General features: G+C 37.6%; 2 protein-coding genes across 52 annotated transcripts in view; both read right to left on the minus strand.

The window, feature by feature from the left end:
- mctp2a (multiple C2 domains, transmembrane 2a) overlaps window positions 1-455 on the minus strand; it is a 60,545-nt gene extending 60,090 nt beyond the window's left edge. The window contains exon 1 of one of the 2 annotated variants that reach the window (XM_077248711.1): window positions 327-455. The gene's annotated coding sequence lies outside the window, so the exon portion shown is untranslated. The remainder of the gene's footprint in view (window positions 1-326) is intronic. The other variant, XM_077248713.1, reaches the window with a different exon arrangement.
- Window positions 456-1,468: 1,013 nt separating this feature from the next.
- The window catches only part of mef2aa (myocyte enhancer factor 2aa), a 104,397-nt gene continuing 86,956 nt past the window's right edge, over window positions 1,469-18,909 (minus strand). For 13 of the 50 annotated variants that reach the window (XM_077248724.1, XM_077248738.1, XM_077248715.1 and 10 more), the window contains 5 exons: window positions 11,691-11,878; window positions 9,008-9,034; window positions 7,390-7,507; window positions 6,905-7,028; window positions 1,469-5,374 (listed from right to left, as the gene is read on the minus strand). In XM_077248724.1, coding sequence (XP_077104839.1) covers window positions 5,020-5,374; window positions 6,905-7,028; window positions 7,390-7,507; window positions 9,008-9,034; window positions 11,691-11,878 — 812 coding nt within the window. In that variant the 3' untranslated portion in view covers window positions 1,469-5,019. The remainder of the gene's footprint in view (window positions 5,375-6,904; window positions 7,029-7,389; window positions 7,508-9,007; window positions 9,035-11,690; window positions 11,879-18,909) is intronic. The other 37 variants (XM_077248741.1, XM_077248746.1, XM_077248743.1 and 34 more) reach the window with 5 other exon arrangements.

An 18,909-nucleotide genomic window follows, 5' to 3' on the forward strand; every position in this document is an offset into this window, starting at 1 on the left:
CAATTATAATTTTGATTGCACCATATAATGCTACTAATGTTCACGAGGTATGTACATTGTTTTCAGAGGTGTGTTAGGCTGGTTTTACATTTTTGTTGATGTTATTGGCAGCTTAAATTATTAGGACAATTCGACAACTTAAAGCAAAAAGAAAGTTTGTGATTGTATCATTACTGCAAATAGCTAAATATTCAAGTTGGCACACTGAAGTAGATCAGTGATTTATTATGGATTTACATCAGTAACAACATCTGTAGCAGATGTATTTTGACAGAAACTATGTTATCATGAAAAAGTATTTGACGAAGATGACTACAAGCTCTTACCTCTTTCCAGATGAACTACTGGACGTGTTTTCTTGTAGAAGACATGACTGACAACTGCATTAAATTTCACATCATCTGTATCAGTAGTGATGTCTTCAGAGAGACATTTCTGCTTGGACCGGTTTGCCTCTCCAGGGCGGAGTTATGACTAGTTTTGCAGCAGTTACCGGAGTTTCAGGTTGTTAGCGTGTACTACCGTAAAACGCTTTGTTTGCATTCTTCCTACTTCCTACTTTAAAATGTCTTCATATAGCATATAGTATATATATATATATATATATATATATATATATATATATATATATATATATATATATATATATATATATATATATTTAGTGGTGTTCATTGACATTTTAAGCTCTGTATGAAGGCTGTAGGCCTATGGTTTGTTTTTTTGTTTTGTTTTTTACCTTAAATATAATATGTGAAATAACTATTTCCTTTCCAATGCTTCTCGGGATTGAACTTGCATTGCTTGTATCGTTATTGTCCATTTACTATTGGGTTTGGTCTGCATGCAAATTCTGCGCCACCTGCTGGATCGATTTCATATTGCATGTAAATGTGTCAATGACGTGATGCTCACATTTTGTCCGGATCTACGCAAAATAAAAAAATTAAAAAAAATTAAGTATGCTTCTTATGATTAATAATAATGTGGATTTTCTGGGCTTATATATAGGTATGATATATAGGCATGTATATATAGGCCTATATATACATACATATATGATACATAGCCTACATACCTTTTTATGTCCATTGAAAATGCAGAAACCTTAAGAAAATGTATTGACATTTGTAATTAAAAAATGAGTTAATAAAAAGCATTTTCCTTTAAAATTATGTAACTTTTATTATTCTTAAATTGGCACACAAGTTTTAGGCTATGTTTTTTTTAAGAGTTGAAACTTGAAGAGCTGCTTCATGACTTCATAAAGTATGTGTATTAAATTAATAATATAAACAAATACGTTTTTATATTAGCCTACTGTTAATGTTTATTTTCTGGTCCACGTGTTTTATAAAACCCTAAACTAGTCCATGGACAAAATATTACCCATCTTCTACACTGAAGTTCCATGTGCACTGACTGTGTGTTTCTCAGAGATGCAGTATGAAGGCACATAGAGTGAGTATTTGAGGGTACAATGAGGTTTTTAATAAAGCGGACAGATTCTAATGTTTGGGACTTCACATGTGGACAAAGTCTACTCAAATTCAAAGAATTGTTCACTTCAGTTTGCACAGAATAAGCGAGAGAACCTATGTTACACAATAAAAGCCAATATCTTTACTTTAGTGAATGCAGAATACAAATTTGTACAACAATCTCTAGCATAATATCTTAGTCATTCAATAAAAAGTTCACTAGAATATTTATTGTATAATGAAGATAAAACAACACATTCAAGGGAAATATAATGCAGATTAAAGTTCTCTCTCATGTTTTACTTTTTTTTTTGTTCTTTTTTTAAATCATTTTTGAAACATCTTGTTTCAGTTATGGCAACAAAGTCCAGCTTGTGCCGCCAAACGGTTTGAGCGTCCAAACCGCAAACAGCTTCTTGAAGTGAACTAGTAACTACAAACAATTACCAAATACATAATTCTGATTTAGAAAAGCCATAAAGCAAAGCAGTGTACTCTTGCACAGCAAAGTGAAGAAAGTAAGCAACAAACAGTTGTTGTTTCCTCTTTATCCTTTCCTTTCACATTCAACAGTTTGTGACACAGCACTCCGCACCAAAGGATAGGCCTCCCCCCTTAGATCTCTTATGTATTTCTCATGTGCATTTATAGGCACCCCTGACGCGAGGGTGATTTTGTTTCGATGAATTCAAAATGTGATGAGTGACATCAGATTTGATTCGGAACACTAGCAACTCTTTGGAATAAGGCTCTAATTGTGCATGTAGCAGAGAAACTCCCTGATTCCTAATCCAGCACTAATGTTGAGTGTTTGTGTGTGCATTCACCACGGTATGAAAATCCTGCATGTTTTTGATCCTCAGTGCTTTCAGAACACTGGGCTGGCATTATTGCTCGTCTACCCTGAAAAGCTTTGATTGCGATCAACTTTAAATGATTTTGACAGACATCGTAGGAGTTTGGGTTTCAATTCAGCTGAGACAACAAAGCTCGTACATCTGAGATTAAATCTAAAGCTATACCTAAAGCAGTGTTTGCATGGCTCTTGTGGTTGTCATATTTAATCAGTGTGCCTTTATATGTAAAGTTAAAGGGATAGTTCACCCAAAAATGAGAATTCAATTAATGAATATCAATGCAGTCGATACTGTTTTGGGCCCCATTAGCTGTAATTGCACAACAAAAAAAAAAATATTTAAACGTTATTTAAAATAACATCTTCAGTGTTAAAAATCATACAAATTTGGAATGACTTGAAGGCATTTAAGTAAATGACGACAGGATTTTTGGGTGAACTATCTATTTAAATATGCAAGCACTTAAGGACAAAGGGTTAACAGTCATTTTCTCATTCATCAACTAGGCAACATTGTATGATTAATGGGTATGTGATAATATAATATGCATGCTTTTATTTTTTTCTTCTCTCAATTTATTTTATTTTATTTTTTTATTAAGAATTCCACTTTCAATGTGAATGCTTTGTGCTCCTGGCTATGTGTGGGTTGGGGACTGCATAGATTAACATCAGCTTATTGCCAGTTGCTGTGGTGCTCGAGAGGGCAGGGAGGATGCGCACACTGACCGAATACATAACAAATCTGAAGAGGAGAGCATCCCATGGCAAACTTGAACATACAAACTTTTTGTGCAATCCAGTACAGATATCATGTCCAAGCTTGTTTGCATTGTCTAGTATTTCCATCTTTAGCTGCTGAATCCCCTGACGCTTTGCCACCTGAGGGGCAGTAAGGTGTGATGCAAGCCAGAGGCCACAAACAAACAGCCACACATGAAGATATGCACACAGAGCGAAACGCGACGCCGGAGAAAGCTACAGCACCCCCTCTTGTCCAGCAATACAGAACTGATGCCTCCTTAAGGTGTCTCCTTTACATTAGGAAATCTGTAGATGAGCCAATTCACAAAAGAACTTGAAAGGTGTTCTGTACATAGTATGCATGTATGTGTGAAGTAGGGTTACTTAAAGATATGGTATTTACAATTTCCGAGGAATTCGGTTCGAAATGGTTTCAACAAAATGAGCTTTCTTTACAAACTGTGGGAAAGCCTGTAAAGAGAAATGTGTCTTCGGTGAATAGTGCATCTAAGCTGTGATGGGTTAAAGTAGGCAGTGTATTCAGCAGCTGCAGGCTAATCCCTCACAAAACAGTTGTAAGAAATGCAACCAGATTTTTTTCTTAGCATGACGAGTATCGTTTTACAAAACAAAATAGACACTTGAGCCTGAATCATACAGCTCTGTTGTTACAATTTCTTATGGACAGACATTCACCACCATTAAAGGGTAAACGACCCAAAAATGACCTTCTAGGGAAAAAAAAAACACTTTGATTATTACCAGTAATAGTCAGATTTGAAGAAAGTACAGTATAGTTAACAAAATAGTAAATATTAACCAGTGAATACTCTACTTAATAAGGATCTCGCCTTGTAAACTTGGCAGTAATCCACAAAAATATACTTTTTCTTGAATCTGGTGAAGGTACAATACATACGTACTTACACCAAAAGTGATATATATTAAAGTTGCTATGTACATAACAAAAGAAAAAAAGGTTTGGCTCAAATCTTTAATTTACAAACAGAACAGCAAGTGTTCATGGCTTTAGATATCGTTTCAAGATCTGCTTTGCATGTTAATCGTTTTCCAAGGTTTGTAACAACGCACACTATGACAGAACTAATATGAAACAAACATCGAGAGAGAAATGCTGAAAATTCCCAACCTACAGTACGACAAAATTACATAGAGGCTTTGGCTTGCGTTACCATTGAGTTGTTGGAGCTGCATAAATGTACAATGACGGCTACCTTTTCTCTTCCTATTTGTTAAAAACGGCAAAAAAAAAGAATTTAGAATTGAATTGCTGACTTATAAATTTAGAGACATTTTCATTTCTTTGACTTAATGTCTGAACTGAGGTGAAATGTGATATCATTTTAGATACAAGCCTTCCCTCGTAAAACTGATCCGAATCTATCATCAAATACCTTTAAATAAATTAATAAGTGACATACTTCATATAAGGGCGAGTGCAGATACAGATTGTTTAATACATGAGCCCAACAGGCAGGAGCCTTTGGACAGAAAGCCGCCCCTAAACTTTCTTTGATTGTTTGCAAATTCAACAGCGAAAACAGCTACAAGTGTCAAACTGCACCAGTGACAACAATTATCGAAATGTTTTCTTCATACGTTGGACTATCGCACAATGCAATTTGCATCAAGTACCTGATAACACCTGTTTTTTGAGTACACCATTCATTCTGACTGCTTGACTTGAGAATTTCTCTCTCTCGCTCGCTCTCCCTCTCCTCACATCTGTTGAATTTCGATATGTCAGGACATTTTCGATTTCTTTCCCCATCCACCTACTTACAAAAAAAGTGAAATGACATTAAATTATATCAATAGAATAATAACAATAATTTCCCTCCCTGCTGTCACTCCTCTCTCCCTTTCCCCCTGCCCAGCCCTGCGTGTGACTGACTGGCTGTCCAGCTCCAGACAGCTTTATGTCACCCAGGTGTCCATGCGCATGCGCTTGACCGTGGGGCTCTCTCTCTCCTCGCCCCCGGCGGCGGGGGGTCGACCCAGGCCGTGGGGAGAGTGGAAATCAGGCCGGTGATCCTCTCGGTCGCTTCCATCGTAAGAGGAGCAGGAGGAGCTGAGGCTGTCGACGGGCGAGCGGCCCATGTCAGGACGGCCAGAGGGAGCCTGTTGTTGCTGCTGCTGCTGCTGCTGCTGCTGGGGTGGGAAGCCGGACGAGGTCACGCGCTCACGTGGAGGAGAGATGGGCTCCGATTTAATGTTGACATGCTGGCTGGTGTTGATGGAGAGATTTGAGCCCTGAGGTAAGTGGCCACCTCTGAACAAAGAGTGGAAATAACAAAATGACAAATTAGTACAAGTGTATAAAACGGTAACATTTTACAGTAAGGTTCCATTTGTTAACCACTTAGTTAACATGGACTAAGAATGAACAATACTTCTACAGCATTTATTAATCTTAGTTAATTTCAACATTTACTAATACATTATTAAAATCAAAAGTTGTATTTGTTAACATTAGTGCACTGTCAACTGACTAACATGAACAAACAATGAATGAATGACCAACTGTATTGTTTATTAACTAATGTTAACAAAGATTAACAAATACTGTAACAAATGTATAGGTCATTGCTGGGTAATGTTAGTTAACAGTAACTAATGATAGCAATTGAGACCTTATTGTAAAGTGTTACCCATAAAAACATTTATATACATATGAACTGCAAAAATGACTAAACTCAACAGCAACTATGTGACGCTAAAATACAGACCAAGATATCACTATAATAATAATAATATCCCACCCTCCATCTGTTTACTCAATGGCGCTTGCAGCAATAACAGCACCTGAATCATTTTAGAGGGTGGTATCGAATTAGAGCATGCCTGGCAGAATGTGTCAAAAACAGTTCACTAATGTTTTGATGGCACAACCACTGCGTTTAAATGAAAGCTTTCATTCACAGGCTCTGGAAACATTTTAGATTCTTTTTATATTATTTTTGTTCTGTCTGTGAGGAATGCACTCTGCTGTTACAGTGAAACTATACAAACATATAATTATATAAATGTATAGTGCGGCACAACCCAGTTGTTTTGTTATCTATCTATGTATCTACTGTATCTATCTATTTATCTAAAAAAACAAAAGAAAAAGAAATTGCATTTTGCACAATGAAAAAGAAGCCTATTTTAGGACCATTAAGATTTATGGTGACATTACTTTCATAATAATTAAGCATGTTTTCCCTGCCATTATGTGTCTTGCAATTTTTAAATGTAATTGTTATTTTTTTAATGTAACACATTATTTATTTATTTATTTATTATTAATATTATTGTTTAAATTAAATACCATTAATAGGGTCATATCTTAATATCTTGTGTAATTGACACAAGATATTAAGATATGACCCTTTTTCAGGAAAAAATAACACAAATCAGCCAAACAGATAGTCTCATCCTAACCGCATGGCACTGGTTTGTCTGGTTTGTCTGAAATACTTCAGTTTTAAGCAAAATATAGTTTCATATTTTGTTCTTTTAATTTTTAGAGTTAATTATGACCTGGACATCCATCAATCCTTTCATTCCACTCTCTAAAAAAAAAAAAATGAAAAAGTATGGCAACTAAGAATGCATTTGACCTCATGCCCTGGCACATTAGTTAGTGTTCTGCAAACCTGTGTGTGTGTGTGTGTCTGTGTGTGTGTGTGTGTGTGTGTGTGTGTGTGTGTGTGTGTGTGTGTGTGTGTGTGTGTGTGTGTGTGTGTGTGTGTGTGTGTGTGTGTGTGTGTGTGTGAGTGTGTGTGTGTGTGTGACTGCACACATCTATGTTACTCACACCAGCGAGCTGAGAGCTGCCTGGCCCAGTTGATGCTGTTGCCATGCCGACATTGAGCCTATAGAGAGCCCTGGAGAGCCAAAGCCTTGCAGAGAGGAGAGCTCAGCACTGCTCAGGGAGTATTCTAGAGCAAAACAACACACAACAATCAACAACAGAGTTTATGAGTCACTCAATAGCCTCTGCACTCACACAGTAGAGCCTTTCAAGTATTTGTGTTATGTTTATTATTTAGCTCAGAGCTGGATGGTGTCATGAAACGTAGGGTCTTCCTCTTTTTTATCAAGCCACTCATAGATGAATTAAAATTAAATCAAGCCATGAATGAATGAATACATTACAATTATTGTAGAAGTGTGTGTGTGTGTGTGTGTGTGTGTGTGTGTGTGTGTGTGTGTGTGTGTGTGTGTGTGTGTGTGTGTGTGTGTGTGTGTGTGTGTGTGTGTGTGTGTGTGTGTGTGTGTGTGTGTGTGTGTTAAACTCACCAGAGTTGTAGGCAGTAGGCATGCCTGAGTAGACCAGGCCTTGTGGTGGCAGACTCGGGGTGGTGATGGAAACCACTGGTGTGGCCAGAGCCTGGGAACTGCTTATCCTCTGAGTGTTCTGCACACAGGACCACATACACAAAGTTAATGAGCTAGAAATCCAATCACAGACATGCATGCATACTCTATCCTACCATGTGAAGCACTGTCATTAGAATAATGTGGTTTGGTGGAAATGATGTGGTAATACCATTTTTGACCAATAAGAGGTGCTGCAGATTCATTCTAGAAAGAAATCCACATGCAAACAGTCATTGACAAGAAAAACCAAACTCTCTTATGAGATAATCAGGTTTGTCTAAGATGTTTCTACTAAAATACCTTAAAACTAAAAGCAATGGTTAAGAGTATAGAGCAGTAGAATTATTAGGAAATGGTATAATTTGCTGAGAAATATTTGAGTTCATTGAAAAGAGTTTGATTGAAGACTATCTTGATAAAGCAGTTTGAGACACATGAGATAAATTTGGTCTTTTTCTCAAGAGAAAAATGAGAGGCAGCTGACTTAAGGAAACGTCTTAAATTGCACTTCATTTAATGCCACTGCTGCCTAGGAGACACAACTGATATTAATATTACTGATATTAAAGAGAGTTTATTTACTGGATCCGAAAAAGTGATGCACTGAATAAGGTAAATCTCTTATCCAAACAGCATCCAGCATGCAGTGAAATAAAATAGTCACCGCAAGCCAAACGTGTGGACATGCAGAGTGTGGACACACAAACACGCACACACACTTAGAGAAAAATAACTTAAAAAAAGCATATTTAATTCAAAGCAATTTTGCTCAGTTTTACATTAGCTGATGAATATCTACATACAGAGTTTGAGATGGACATTGCGTAGTCTCTCAACTAATGTGGAATGTAGATGCTACAGAACAGTGTTCTTTCAATATTGTACAGTAACAGTAGTGTTTCAATATTGTAAAATGCATTCACATTTGTTTCATTTGCTAGTGAAAATATGTTCTCTGACAGCATTTGGCGTTCTCCTAAACTGATGTCATCATTTTGGACTCAACTCCATTTTAACAACATCATCATAAGTAAAGCAATCACTGCCCAGGCCAAAAAACAAGAAACACAAGAGAATAAGAATTTGGGTAATACTCAAATATGTTGACTGCTAGAACATGTTTTATGTGGATTGTGTTTCTTAAAAATTACCTTTGATTGATCAAAGCTTTTATGTTGCTTTAATAATAAAACTAATACCAGACTTATTGGTGAGGTCTTAGGCAAATATTAATTAATTACTAATGATTGCATCTTTGGGGATTCTGTGGATTCATCATTCTTCTTCCAATACACCCACAACACTCTTTCTTTAGCACAAACACACATACACGTACATTTCGGAACATACTGTGGCTCTTTCAAACTTCCTTAAAAAGGCTCAGTACATGCAGTGTGAGTCACACACAACCCAGACCAGACATCCACACAACACTCAGTTTACCCAGTTCAGGTTGGGTTTAGTGTATCTTTACGCAAGCAGTGGAATCATCTCACTAAGCTATATCAGTCTTCCCAAGGCATTCTGTGAAACTCACCAACTCCATCTCTTCCTCCTCCGACTGCTTCCAACAGAAAAGAGCAGACGAAGCTGTCAGTAAAGAGCCAGGTGGCACACCTAAGCTGAGCTGGGTCAACCCCCCGTGCTCACCTTTAAACTAACTTATTCAAATTCAGAGACTAAAGCGTGAACCAAACGCTGCCTCAGGTTACTTCACATAAAACTGGAAATTCAAATTCGGAGACAAATTCAAATGAAAAGTCAAATTTGTTGGCACTAAATATACAACATTTTCATTCCTCGTGGCCATGCGGTTTGTACGACACAGCAATTAGGTGCGAAATCCAAAACAAAGGGAGAGTAATAGTGGAGTAAGGGAGAAAAGTAGTGGGGTTTTTAAGTCTTTAGGGGAAAAACAAATCATTGGGAAGCTTGACCTCACAGCTAGGATGTGCTTAACCCTTCACCTCAGACACTCATCCATACATGAGCTTGTGTGTCCAATAGCTCCATCAATCATTTTGCTTTCATTGGCACAGTCCTCCACTTGATTTAATTGATTATTTACCAGAGTGGAATAGTAAACACTACTTTAAATGAGAGAGAGAAAATGTAGCTAAGAACTCGTGAGAATATAAGAACTATGTGTTACATTTTAACATGCATGTAATATTTATTTGTAATATAATAATGCATTTTAAATCATATTTATTTATAATTTATATAAATTGAATTGGATAAATGATATAGAGTATATAGACAATTAGCTGGAAATAAGTTGTAATAAATACTGTCCATAGAATATATAGAGCCAGTCAAAAGTTTGGAAACATTACTATTTTTTATGTTTTTGAAAGAAGTCTCTTATGCTCATCAAGCCTGCATTGATTTCATCACAAATACAGAAAGAAAAAAAAAACAGTAATATTGTGAAATATTGGTATAATATGGACTTCAGTGTCACATGATCCTTTAGAAATCATTCTAATATGCTGATTTGATTTGATTATTATCAATGTTGGAAACAGTTGTGCTGCTTAATATTTTTTTGGAACCTGTGATCATTTTTTTAGGGTTTAATGATGTATAAAAAATTTAAAAGAACAGCATTTATTCAAACACATCTTTGCTGAATAAAAGTTGTTTTTTTCCCCCAAAAAAATAATAAGAAAAAAAATTACTGACCCCAAACGTTTCAACGGTAGTGTATATTGCTACAAAAGATTTCTATTTTAAATAAATGTTGTTATTTTTAAACTTTATATTCATTAAATAATCCTAAAAAAAATCATTATAAAACAGCAGCACAACTGTTTCCAACATTTATAATAAATCAGTATATTAAAATGATTTCTGAAGGATCATGTGACACTGAAGTCAGGAGTAATGACTGATGAAAATTGTGCTTTGCATCACAAAAAATAAATTATATTTTAAATTATATTCAAATAGAAAACGATTATTTTAAATTCTAATAATATTTCACAATATAACTGTTGTTTCTGTATATTTCTCTCATAATGTATTTGCAAAGTGCTAGTCAACTCCGTAATTCAGTTTCTCTCGATACTTTTGGCCCAAATGTAACCAGTTTTCTTCTTCTTCTTTTTCACTTCTGGAAGAAAAAAACCTTATTTATGGCATTAGGGTGTCTCTTTTTGCATATGTATATGCATATATCCCTTTATTCAAAGCAAGCTGAAAGCATGGAGTTGTACAGAATTGAGGACGCTGAGCTTTCTTCTCAGTAGTGCCAGACCAGTGCTGTCTTAATACCAGCACTCAATCAATAACAGTGGGGAGACACGACAAGGGCGACAAGATATTATCTGGCTCACACTATGGGCTTCTGATTAAGCCTTCATCCCCACTCCGTCACACTGCGATGTGATTAATTTAATACCATTATGTTCTAATGACAGCCTGTCTGCAGGCACACTCACAGGCTCTGCCTTAGTCTGTCTGTCTGAGGCAGTTCATTCACACACACACACACACACACACACACACACACACACACACACACACACACACACACACACAAAAAAAAAGGACACTCACCATAAACGCAAATGTACACAAATGAATAATGCTCTGGGCTTCTTACTACTGATGACTTCAGATACCACGAGCTTGGCATGTGGGATTTGTTTTGATTCATGGTGGGTAAGAAACTGTACCGCTTCCAGTATTCCATACACTCATATGCATATGTATATTTACACTGAGATAAGAGAGCCCTGCGTAACCCAACTCTATTTACCAAACAAGATTCTGCACACGCGCAGTGCTGTAGAAGAAACCAGCGCAGCTTCTACAGCTGAAACGAAATAATTATTGACCATATTTAAATCTAATAATAATAATATTCTTTATTTCTGCTTCCCATTTCATGTTGTAGTGATTAATGAGGCTGACAGCCGGGTATAGCCTCAGGTGCTGAATGTGGCCAGAGCTCTCTGCACCTTAATTATAATCATTTGAGAGGCCCTCTAATTTCTAGATGAATAATAGAAGGAGTGAGGGTACCTGGATCTCAGATATTTCGCTCCGCTCCTCAGCTTGTTGTGTAGCTGACACCATTTCAGTTTAATTTCACTGTGAGCGAACTGATCTAAAGACCATAATTTCACTCAAACGCTTGCGCGTGCTGATCAACATTGATTTGGAGCAACAATCTTGTGGATGTGTGAATGCAGAATATATTATTTTAGACTCACCAGGGGTGGCATCATGCCCTTGCTGGATGCGGGGATGACGACTCTCAAGTCTGGCTTGCGGCTACCGATGCCCATGTTGCCCCCCGGTGGCGGCGGTGACTTCGCAGGCATGACTTTACCCAGTCCGTTCCCGCTGGGTGTACCCAGAAGCCCCGGCGAGCCCCTCGGGTTAACAAAGCCGTTTCCTGCTGAGACACACATATGGGCGAAAAGCATCATGGGATTGTGCTCTAATCAACCAATCCCCAACAGCTATCAGTCGATCGGACGACATGCCATTTCCCAGCTGCAGTCGTAGAATCTCATAGCACGCAACGTTAAGTGTTCCCGACCCTCTGGGAAAGTTCTAGTAATTATCCCACACATTAACGAAAATAAAACATAAATTTTGAAATTGATGAGCCTTTGGTTCTGTTGGTGTACAATGGCGTCAAAGCTGTTTTCGTGTGTCCCAGGATGAGAAAAGCAATTCAGTTTAACAAATGTAGTGTGACCTGAGCTCTTTAAGAAGGAATGGCTAAAGTCATTACAACTGAGTGCAGCCATTCACTACTTCAAAGGCAATTAAAGTGCCATTTTGGAGAACAAATCTTAAAACTTTGGTGGAGTGTCAATGGCATGTTTACATCTGCTGTACTTTGCCATTCCTAGTTCGAAACTGAACAACAGACACTTTTATTTGGAACTGCTGAACTAGAGCAAACGGGATGCATTCAAAATGTGCATGTTAAATGTTTGCACATGCACAATGAGAGGAACCCAGTGTGACTGAACGGCAGTCTGTTGAACATCAACAATAAATACTAAAAAGGTTTGTGCGCGAATGATGTCACCACATGAGAACTAACAGGCTAATCCATCAAGTCTGCACCTGACTGACCTCACACCAGTATACTATATATATTGCGGGTTTCTGGTTTCATGTGAACTTCAGAGTTTTACAAAGATGTCTTTCTACCATCTGCTGGCTCACATTGTTAGCAAGTTCCTTCACGCAACCATCTGAAATATTCTCTAACAATCACGGGTCACTTACACAATGTGTAACCTCCAAAGACAAACACAGGAATTACAATTGGCCGACATTCAAACCCAAAATCACAATTCCCCCTAAGGTCTCTGTTTCAATGTTTTCTCTCGTCGTCAGTATGAAAAATGCTGAGCTACTAAACAACAACCATCAGGCAAACAAGTGCAATGTCTTCTGGTTTCGAGAAAAGGTCCATTTCATTTCCATTTGCTTGGAACTGTGCATACAGCAAAGTGCAATGTCATTTCCATGTGTTTACTCAATAACAGCAGCTTAATTAAATGTTAGTCATGGGGCTTTTTCTGCCCCCCACCCAATGCTCATTTCCTGTGGGTGCTTGCTGTGGGACAGCGAGAGAGAAGGCCATCATCTGAGAAACAGAGAGCAGAGACCTTACTGTGTCTCTGTTAAAACACACCTCTGCTGACAGGGACATACACACGTAATGCTCTTTTTTTGGTTACATCTCTGGACAGAAATACTCATAATCAGACAGTAAACAATTGAGAGAAGTGTGTTTGGAAAATGATCCAAGCGAGATTTGAACGAGGATCACCCGCAAATAACATGTCGGTGCAAGTGCACTACTCAACAGGTCACGACTCAGACAACTTCCAAGATGTTATTGTCAGATTGTAAGAGAATGTCAGTTGAAGCTAAATCTGCATGCAGTTATGTGTGTTCACTAACTTATAAAACTCAATGAATATCACCCATCTAACTTGGAATAGCAAACAAAAGCAAACTTTTTGCAGGTTGTAATTAAAAGCTTAAGCACTGCATCAGCTGTTTCATCAATTGTCTGGGACAAATAAATACCTTTCATGAAACTTGGCAAGTATAACATTAACATTTATTCATTTTGAGAATGCTCTTAACACAAGTGGAAAAATTCAATACAAGTGGAAGCAGCAATACATAATGCATTGCATACATAAGGACAAACAGAAATATAATAACACATTTAATGCACTTACAGATATCTTGTGTATATATAAATATATAAAGCGCTTTATATAATTATATATAAATATATAAAAAATGAAATGAAATGCATAAATATAATTTGCATTATGTAATACTTTGATGCTACTATTCTAAATGAGGAAAACAGTACTTAATAAAGAATGCGTCTTAATTTTTGGATGGTACTGTGAATGTTTGTTCAATTGACAGGAAATATACGATGAATGTGAGCACTGGAATGTGTGAACCCGCAGTGAGAGGGAGGAAAATATCTTGTAATTACTGTAAAAGTAAAAAAAAGCACAGCGTCAGTGCATTACTCTGATAATGATCAAAAGGAGGGAGGATGATATCATTACGGTGAAATGCTCCCAATTTCTGAAAAAGGCGCCTGTTCTCAAAAAGGCGGAATGTGTAACTGAGGCCCTACTGAGACATAAGCTGCTCTCATTCTGAGCTGTAAGCAGTGTCCCCACCCCTCTTGCTCTTGAAACACCATGTCTATGTAAGTCCCACATTGAATCCTCTCATACCCAACAGAGTGAACCCAGTGTCACAATTCCTAAATGAACACATAATACGGAAGAGTAATGCCTTATTACATTGCTGTCTTGAACAATGCTGCTTACCCTCATAAAATAAGTATCTCGCTCAGCTCTGGGTAATGCAGGATCCTTTGGGAGCATGGTTACATAATGACCCGCTTTAACAAAACAAATAATTTGTTTCTTTTCAGAGCAAGGCTGTTTTGATAAAAAGCACCAGATAAGTCCTAACATTTATAAATCGTCATTACCTTGAGCAACATGGTGTCTTCAAAGGGGCAAAGTATGCATGAATGAGAAAAGACTAATGGATTTCAGAATCAAAGCTTCGCCTTCCTAATAGATTAAGAGGAACAGAGTCCAAATTCTAATTATAGTCTTAATTAATGAGGCTGAACAGTACCTCTTTAACGAGTGCAGCCATATTGTTTTGGCTCTGGAAATCATGCACAGGAACAATGTGAGCTGGGAAAAGAGTTCCAACTGCTGGTGCCAAAAAATCCAATTCATATTTTACTTGGAGAACCCTTTTGTACAAAAAAAAAATATCATTTGTTATGCCTCCATGAGGAATCTGAGAGAGTAAAAATGAAAAAAAGGCCGGTAGCACTGGAGCGGGATGGCGCCGTGGACCTCAAGATATAGTAAAGTAACTGGCACATAAACGCTCTTTCGAGGAACCAGCTTATAATTCCTCAGTATTAATGAAAGAAGCTGTGCAGCTTCTAGGGACATTGCATAACAGAGATACAACTCCAAACAAACCCTTGTTTTTAACTGAGACAGTCCCGAACGGCCCAAAAGCACATCCGTGTACGCTGCGTTGTACGCAAAACTGAATTCGAGATCGCCTCAAAGATCGTCTCATCAGATTGCTAATTGGTGCTGATCAAAACACGTATCATGTATTTCTGGAAACATTACGTTTACATCAATTCCTCTTTGTGCATGAACACGCATTGTGAACTTTGGCATAATCTGCAAAGCTGAGAGTTTGCTCTTGTCAGCTTGAACAAGGTGTCTTTAACACTTCAACTAGTAGTGCCAAATTGTTTGCAATAATCAAATTGAATGTGTGGGATCTGCTCTTCTAATGTATCAGCCACACTTCTGTGATCCCATGATGAAAGCACTCTAGCTTTACAAGACTTCCTATCATTTCACTTTTAATTAAATTAAGATAGTTGCTAAACCAGCAACTTCGCTGCTTGAACACACTGAATACAAGTCAATTTAACTATGTTATATTTAACACTCTACTATTATTAGAAAACACGAGGTTCTAACATATTCGGTACTCCCAGTTTATGAAGCACAAACACTTTGACAGACCTAAGAAGTGGTGCTGTTAAGATGGAGATGATCGAGTGATATCTCGGATCAAAGGAGACTGAGCACAAAGCATTAAGGACTTGTTCACCTTCTGGAGCTGAGGGCTCTTCAGCCATAAGTGATTTGTGCTGGGCTGTCTCCCTTCTTTCTTTACATACACACAAATAAACACACGGGACCTGTGCTTAAGGACAAGACAGGTGCTGAAGTATGTTGGGACAACTGACAAAAAAATTCAACTAAATCTTGAGGGTACTGTCTGCAGGACTGATAATGCCAAGCAAGAGCCGTCAGTTGCTTCATTCAGGCTTAAAATGTACTAAGCTTGTGAGCTTTCGCATTCAGATTTCAGTCATCCAACTGTACAGCAAATAAATACAATTGATTATAATGATACATACAATCATTTTAAAATATATAATAATATAAAAATATATTAAATAAAACTAAACAGTATGAATATATACAGATATATGCAATCAAATGTAATTAAATTACATAATAAAATAAAATGAAATAAACAATACAATTATGTTATACTTTGTATAATGATTGCTAAAGACCGGGTCTGGTTTGATTTGAAAAATCCACCATGTGGGAAGAGATATTTTTCTCTTGCATCAACAGAAAAACAGTGCCAATGATTTGTTAGTCAACAATGAGATCTGGGTACTTTGACAGAAACTAGGCCTTCTGTTCCCCGCACAAGACAACAACAAAATAAAATCTGAAACGAAGATGATCCGAAGCAAAATATTCAGCTGGAAGCGTGCAGAGCTTCCATATCAGAGAACTCTGAGAGGAAACTAAGCCATTTTGTTTCACAGTGCTGATGATTCATCCTGACCTCCAGCAACTGTAAATAGTTAGGTAACACCGAATTGCTTCAAAAGAGAAAGAATCGTGCTACAACACGAGCCTGATATTTCACGAACAAAAAGATTCATTTGCACCCCAGCTGGGCATGTCAACTTGATGAAAAATATGCTTTCCCTGAAGAGGAGAGCCGGTGTATGTGCTTGGATTATAGTTCAGATCCTCTTCACTATTCCTTTGGCTTAACTGGTGATGAGAGCATTCCACTGAACTCATTCAGGCAATATGAGGTCGCTCTACACAGGGGAAAGAGCAGAGGAAGTGTGCTCTGAGCTGCATTCCTGCAGGCTCTGCTCTGAGATGTCCCTGCTCTGTATGCAAGGAATGCAAGGGATATGCAAGGAATGGCCATCTGACAGGAGCACTAAAGTGGTTCCTCTCCAAGGCAGCCACGCTGGTCGAAGCTGTTTGGAACAAACAACAGCTGCGCTATGCGATCAGAGAGCCAAATGCTACGCTATGTGACCACAGAGCCAAAGGACTGTGACCTCTGGGCACACGCTCCTTGCCACACCAAATAATGCCCCTGTGAACTAAGCACTGTACGTCCAGGACCTTAAATACACCCCAGATACTCTAGCCTGGGCGGTGACTAAACCTAGAGCCCCAAATGATAGCCCTGGATGATTAAGAAGTGCACAGATAAAGTAATTTAACTGCAATTGCATTATTTATGGGTAATTAATAAACTGCACAATACAAAATTATATTAATTAATAACAAGCCTAAACATTCATAATATTTCTCATAGCATTTCTCTCTCAAAGTCAAAACTTGTGGCGGAGTCTGGCATTAGCGGTGATTGCAAAAACGACAGCATTCCCATGGGCGGCACAGGGCGCCATCCCTGCACACATTCACACACTCCATTTCTCTATCACTCATCTGCGACAGTTTCACGCCACTGCGCCCGCTCTCTCGGAGCTATACTTCGCTTCCCCATCTCACTATCTGTGTACCTATGGGAACAGTCTCTTCACCCGCTCGGAGCAAAAATTTAGGTTATATTAGAAACGTTCAGTATAGGTCAATAAAATAATTGTCAATTAAAATAATAAAATATTTCAAATGTAATGTATATATAAACTGATGACCTTTGTCACCTCATAATAAAATAATACAACTGTCCCAATGAACCATGTGACTATTATATAAATATATATACACCTAAATATATATACAAACATATACAAATATAATACAATTGTTTTTATTATATTTGATTTATATTTTTATAACATTTGATAATACATGTATTTATTAATAAAAATTTTGTTTACAAATGTATTTATACATTTAAAATATATGATTTTCACAATTCTGTCAGAATGTATTATATTATAATATGTTTCATTATTTCATAATATTTTTAATTAAATGTTTATGAAAATACCATACCTTTATGGCAACATTAATAAACATGTTATAATTCCTTTAAAATATTGAATTCTGATTTAAATGATGTAGGTATTTTTGCATTATGATATAGCACTAATAGGCTAAGCCCGGACGTCAATTATATGGACCGACATCCTTGTTTCAAATCTCTAAATATTGATTCTAAAGAGATACTCTGCACCACTGTCGCAAAGGAACTATGCTAGTGGGGACTGGCTCAGTAATGTCTGACAATTATTCAAAGACTGATGAGAGGCATCGGGTGCATAATAGCAATGAATTCTGCACCATGCAACTGAAAAAGTACTCTGAGGTATTCATTACCAAAAGGCTCCAAATGCTATACTGTACATGATCTCATAAGAGACTCAAAAGCCAATATTATCTCCCACTGTGTACATTCAATCAAGAGAGTCTCGGACACTTAGCAGTAGCACTCAGTAAGAGCATTTCTGTGTGTGAGTGTGTGTGTAGTTGGCAAAAAGATGGTTAAATACCACCTGTCTCTGCCTTTCATTGCCACAGAATGCTTTAGACAGGTTGCCTGGTCATTGTGCACAACAGTCTTAGAGGGATGTCATGGTCCGAATGCTTGCAGGGTTCTGCTGGGTCAGGCATTTAGCAGGCTTACGCCAGCCGTATAAGGACTGCCACAGTACCAGGAAAACAGATGCACCTGTCAATAGGGGGAAGGAAACTCGAGGGGGCCGGGAGGGATGGAGGCAGGGGGTCGAGGACTTAAAGGAAATGCTGAGTTTATTTACCTGCCTGTCTGAATCAGCTGCTGGAACAGTTAACCGTTTCGTACACAGACACAAAGACAAATAGGAACTTCTTGCTGAGATGCATCTAAGCTGCACCTGCACTACATCTAACGTTTCCGGTTTACTTTTAAGACCTCGATATACTCACAACAAAATTCCTTTTTGTTCTTCGATTAGGGCTAAAAATAATTACCTGAGCAGCTGTATAACCATAGGGAATATACCGAATCCACCCATGCTGCTAGAAAGCTGCGTATTTCCTCGCAATAACAAAATAAACACACAAAAAAAAATGTCTGGTTAGAAAA

This window comes from Siphateles boraxobius, unplaced genomic scaffold (genome assembly GCF_051911475.1).
Source record: "Siphateles boraxobius isolate OS27281-9 unplaced genomic scaffold, OSU_SipBor_1 31, whole genome shotgun sequence".
Taxonomy (NCBI): domain Eukaryota; kingdom Metazoa; phylum Chordata; class Actinopteri; order Cypriniformes; family Leuciscidae; genus Siphateles; species Siphateles boraxobius.